This window comes from Apium graveolens, unplaced genomic scaffold (genome assembly GCF_009905375.1).
Source record: "Apium graveolens cultivar Ventura unplaced genomic scaffold, ASM990537v1 ctg3388, whole genome shotgun sequence".
NCBI lineage: Eukaryota > Viridiplantae > Streptophyta > Magnoliopsida > Apiales > Apiaceae > Apium > Apium graveolens.
This window is the reverse complement of record NW_027418081.1, coordinates 23,524-29,523: the sequence shown is the minus strand read 5'-3', so window position 1 is coordinate 29,523 and position 6,000 is coordinate 23,524. Positions and strand designations below refer to the sequence as shown.

Sequence of the window (6,000 nt, the reverse complement as noted above, 5' to 3'; positions counted from 1 at the left end):
ATGGATAATATTTCTGTAACTAATGCTTTGATGGGTTTCTACTCGAGAACTGGACAAATGAATAAATCGGACTGCCTTTTTGCAAGAATGAAATTAAGAGATTTAGTCTCATGGAATTCACTCATTGCTGGATATTCATCAATTGGAGAGTCACTGAAAGCACTCGAGTTGTTTCATGATTTCACGTCTGTTGCTGCATTAAAACCTGATCATGTAACTCTAGTTAGCATTCTTCCTGCTTGTTCCCATTTATGCAACATGAAAGTAGGAAGCAGATTCATGGTTATATTGCACGGCAATCCTGGCCTGGTAGAGGATACAGCAGTTGGAAATGCCCTAATTTCCTTTTACGCAAAATGTAATGATATTAAAGCAGCATATAGGATATTTATATCGATCAGTAAGAGAGACTTGATATCTTGGAATGCCATGCTTGACGCCTTTGCAGAAAGTGGACTTGAAACTGAGTTTGTAAACGTCTTTAAATGGATGTTTAGGGAAGGGATAACGCCAGATTCTATCACTATAACAAGTACAGTTCAGCTTTATGCTGCTCTTTTTAGAGTGGATAAAGTTAAGGAAGCTCATGGTTATTCAATCAAAGCTTATATATTGCTAGGTAACACACAACTTAATCTTAGGAATGTACTGATTGATGCATATGGTAAATGTGGTAATATGCTGTATGCGTCAAGTATGTTTGAAATGTTATCTGAGAACCGGAATGTGGTCACGTGCAATTCAATGATCTCAGGATACGTGAATTGTGGTTCACATGACAATGCACACATGATATTTAGAACTATGTCTGAAAGGGATCTGACCACCTGGAATCTGATGGTCAGAGTTTATGCTGAAAATGATCATCATAGTAAAGCGCTCTCCCTGTTTCATCGAATTACAAAATAGTGGATTGAAGCCTGATGCCTTATCTGTTATGAGCATCCTTCCTGTTTGTTCTCAAATTGCATCAATTCACCTCTTAAAGCAGTGCCATGGATATGTTGTCCGTGCTTGTTTTGATGATGCTCACTTGCTGGGTACTCTTATAGATTTATATTCAAAATGTGGAAATATAAGAAGTGCATATAATCTTTTCAAGTCTGCTTCGAAGAAAGACCTAGTTATGTTTACTGCTATGGTTGGAGGATATGCCATGCACGGTATGGGATCCGAAGCTTTAGGAGTGTACTCTAACATGCTCGAGTTGGGGATAAAGCCAGATCATGTTATTATAACCACAATATTATCTGCTTGCAGCCATGCTGGCCTTATGAATGAAGGGTTCAAAATATTTGATTCAATAGAAAAAAACTGCATAGGCTTGAACCTACAATGGAGCAGTATGGGTGTGTGGTGGATCTCCTTGCTCGAGCAGGTCGAGTAAAAGATGCATATTCTTTTGTGACTAGAATGCCAGTTGAAGCCAATGCTAATATATGGGGAGCATTATTGGGTGCTTGCAGAAATCACCATCAAGTGGAAATAGGATGTAATGTGGTGGACCGTCTTTTTGCGATGGAAGCTAACAATATCGGTAACTATGTTGTGATGTCAAACTTATATGCTGCAAATGGTAGATGGGATGGCGTGCTGGAGACGAGGAAGTTAATGAAGGCGAGAGAATTAAAGAAGTCTGCTGGAAGCAGTTGGATTGAAGTGGAAGGAAAAAATAATGTATTTATAGCTGGAGATTGCTCTCACCCATTTAGGAATAGTATTTATAGCACATTGTTCAATTTGGATACACAAATCAGAGAGAGATTCAAGTTTTAAGTTATCCTGCTTGAAAAATATGTGAGTATGGTTTGATGGTAAAGCATGAACTTTTCTGCAAAAGAATATACAGAGGAATACACTCCTTGTACTCTAGCTCGTTAAAGATACTCACTTTTCCTGTCAAACTTAAAGAATTTGCATGATCAGATCATTGGGATTTCTCCGCTTTAACAACTTTCCATTTGAAGTGCCCACCTCCGGTGTTCAAAACTCGTTAAAGATACTCACTTTGCCTGTCAAACTTAAAGAATTTGCATGATCAGATCATTGGGATTTCTCCGCTTAACAACTTCCATTTAAAGTGCCCTCCTCCGGTGTTCAAAGTTTCATTTGGATGTACATTATAAGGTACCTGAATCATGTTTGACTTGTTTGCCTGCCTTAAGAATTCTGTCTTAATGATTGGGATCTGTCAAAATCATTTTTCTCTTTGATTTTGCCTCATTTAAGAACTCTCCATCTGGCTTGGTGTAAAAAATTGCCCCAAAGAATTTGGAACATCTCCGCTTTATCAGGTCTAGAACTAGATGATGTAGAATTTCCCATTTGTATGAGTGACATCTTGTTTACACTTGTCAGTCTAAGAAGTCTCGCAATTTCTTAACAAGGTCGGACATGGAATGACATCATTAAATATTTTGTCCAGAGCCTGTATATCAAGGTCCACTGTTATGATTCTAGTGATGGTACATAAGGTTTTGGCACCAAAACTCTGCAATTTCACGTGTCTTAATATCCTATCCATCGTGTTTGAAGTTCCTGAGTTGGAGAATGTGATTATAACATTACATGATTGGTTTGGAAAGTGGATTGGATCTATAGAAGAATTATTATTGGCCGTTTGCAGATATGCTTTCAGGAGTTGGTAACGAAAAGAATCTTACTTTTGACATGGATAGCATTAAGGTAAATTTATATTTATTCTTTATTTGATAATGCCAGTATTGCCCTTTATTTTCTGCTCTGATTGAGTATAGTGTTGACACTTCACACTTGATTGTTGAACTTGTGGCTTTGGCAAAATTAGTTTCCGATAATGCATGTTAAACATTTAATGGATTCATGATTCAGAGGAGTTGGTAACACATTAAATTGATCTATCCTAGATTCACTGTCTCTCATTCCCTTTAACTTAGAAGCCTTTTTCCATCTTTATAAGCAGAGAGTTTTATGTTTATATATGTTTGTGATAATAGCCCCTTGATGCTTGTGATAATAGCCCCTTGATGTGAAAGATGGAAGTCACCAAATAGATACTTTGGAAGAGAAGTTATTTTGCAATTTGCATGTTATTATATTTGTCAGTGAATATGGAATGCATGATCCATATTAAAGTTCATTTAACTGATGTTTTCTGTTTTTTCCTCAATCTTGTTTGATAATTTGTAGGCACTCACTATGACAGACTTTCTTGCAAGTTTACGTTCTGGCATTCTATATCTTAAAGATTGTTAAGACTTAAGAGACTATTGGGATATAAAGAATCAAGTATTTCTAGTGCTCTTAGAAACAACTTACTTGTTGAGAACCACCATTATGAGAACATTGCCCCAGGTATGTAATGAATATATTTTAATTATTCTCGCTGTTTCCGAAAACTCAATCCATTTTTGTCTTGATTTTTGTAGGATTTTTAGTTGGGTGTTGGTCTCAAATGTGAGAATAACCGTCAATGTCATTTTGGGAAAGCATAACTCCAAATGTCACTCCAAAACCGAGAATCGGTTGCCGTTAATTTTTTGACAAAAATGCGAATGCGTCTTCCATTTCTTCTTTTTTTAGTTTTTTCAGAATATGAAAACGCAACTAACTTCAAAGTGAGTTTTGGTAGAAAATATCAACTTCGTCTTTCGTTTTTAGCCATTTTTTTAAAAAAGGCAAAACGGTACTTGAATTCTTGTTTTGTACATCAACTATAATTCAACATGAGTTTTGCACTTTTTTAAAACTGTTTTGTTTATGCAAAATGTTATATTATTTTGTTTTTAAGCTGAAAACGTAATTATAAGAGGTGTTTTGTTCGTATTTATTCATATATAGAAATATTTTAATATTTTTAAAATTCAAACTAAGAATCAATGAATCTTAAAATATTAAACACAGTTAATAATTAGAATTTGATTTCCAGGGTTTAGTAGCCCTAAACTCTAGGGTCTAGGACTTAATTAATTTATTTATTTTCTAAACATTCCTAAGACCCAAACGGGGAATTGTTGAACCCTAAAGTTTTAAAATTTGTTAAATTAGGGTCCACGCTTGTATTTTAAAAAATTAATTTAAAATTTTAATATTTTTGAAAACCGATAAATAAGTATGAAAATATAAAATATTAATTAAAAAAGAATATTTTTAAGTTGTGTTTTAGTGTCAAAAATGTAACATCAAATATTGTCTAGGGTCTCAAAACATAAATTAAAGTGGAGTAATAAATTAAAAAAAAAAAACAAAAACAAAAAAGGGCAACAGAAGTTGCGACTTGAGTATATATAAGTAACGTTTTTTCAAACTTTATTTTCAAGTGTCATTTAGGACTAAATCATTATTTGTGAAAGTGATATTGTCATTTGTATCTAAACAGTAAATAGTGATATTTGGGATTTTTATTCTTTTCGGTCCATGTATAGCGTTTATCATTATTTAGGTATGTATCCTTTAACTGTGAGGGAACTAGGGGATTTATCTATGGGCACTAATTTGCGAACCTGTGAAAAATGAATTGGTTTTATAATTAGTTTTTAAATTCTAGACTTCTAGCAACAATTCTTCATTTGGGAGGTGTATAATATTATTATATTATATGGTAGTCTTAGTCGTATTGATAATATGAGTTTGAAATCCAATGCAATGCAATACAAGGTACCAACACAGAGTGTGAAATGTAATATTTTATGTTTCCGATACGAGTTTGGTATAAATGAAAGTATGGGTACAAAAAAATGTACTAATATTATAGGACTGATATTATATCATCTTTAAAAAATTTATTACTATTAAAGAATTGATATATTATAGAAAAATATTTAAAATCATGAAGTCGTTCAAAAGAAATGATCAAATATTTATATTTCGATGTTAGAGTTCTCATTTAAACAAATTATAACATATTTTTCACGTGGTAAAAATATTTCAACTAAAATTTTGAATATATTTAAATTTATAAAGCACTAGACCTCCGGTGATCAGTTACTACTAATAAAAAATATATATTAAAACTGAGTATTACATATATATATCCACATAATTTATGTTAGATATTCCCTCCGTCCCGTTAAACGTTTCGTTTTTGACTTTTGGTATTGTTCATGGTAGGCGATTAACTATTAATTTACCTCTAATCTATAATATCAAATATAGTCATGAGTGATCTCTTTGGATTCGTATTTATTAGTATTTTAATACAGTGAAATTTTTATATTTATACTAATACGAAATTAAAGATATTAACAATTAAAAGTGTGCATTGGCAAACGTGTCCAACATAAATAGGAAACGTTTTTAGATACGGAGGAAGTATAATTTAGGGTAAATTTTAAATTAATTATAAAATAATTTTTAAATATATATGTGTGTACGCTGGTTATCTTGAAAATGGCACAAGGGAACCTTTTTTTAAAAATTAATTTTGAAACTGAAAATGGTATAAATGTTTTTTTTATTTTCATAGTGCTTTTATAAAATTAAATACAAACAACAATTTGTTTGAAAATTTTAAAAAAATCTTGAAGAAAAGTTTAGAATTTACTTTTGGATCTTATGAATTTTAAGAATATGTTTTTGAATCTCATGAATGTTTATTCAAATTTTGATTTTAAAAACTACGTAATGACTATTATAATGTTAATATATTCTTCTCCACCTTCTCCCGATTATTCCATCTTCTATTCCTTCTTCCCATTCATGTATGATGCAGGACACTGGGTCAAAAAGCCCAAATAAAGTACGGGAAACAATGTAATAGGCTTTGAAAGCCCACTTTTTAGAATATTCTAGTATAATTTTAATTATATTATTATTTTATTTTAATAAAAGAAAGTAGATTTATATATATATGCAAATGATCAAATAAAAATAATTAAAATAGAAACTTAAATGTAAATCAAGAGAAACAACACATCACCCACCTCCTAGATTACATAACCTATCAGGGGCCTACTTACGGCCTCCCAAAATCCACCCCGGGCCCACTAAGCCCAATCAAGGCTCGAATCATAATCTCAGATC

The 6,000-nt window shown here is 32.2% G+C and overlaps 1 protein-coding gene and 1 long non-coding RNA gene across 2 annotated transcripts; both read left to right on the top strand.

The window, feature by feature from the left end:
* LOC141701128 (putative pentatricopeptide repeat-containing protein At5g08490) lies at window positions 1-823 on the top strand. The gene is made up of 2 exons (XM_074504769.1): window positions 1-694; window positions 801-823. The coding sequence occupies exons 1-2, from the start codon at window positions 1-3 to the stop codon at window positions 821-823; spliced, it is 717 nt and encodes a 238-aa protein (XP_074360870.1).
* A 76-nt stretch (window positions 824-899) lies between these two features.
* Window positions 900-3,703, top strand: LOC141701127 (uncharacterized). The gene is made up of 4 exons (XR_012566683.1): window positions 900-2,127; window positions 2,426-2,685; window positions 3,169-3,333; window positions 3,408-3,703. It is a non-coding gene; the product is annotated as an uncharacterized LOC141701127 (long non-coding RNA).
* The last annotated feature ends 2,297 nt before the right edge of the window (window positions 3,704-6,000 follow it).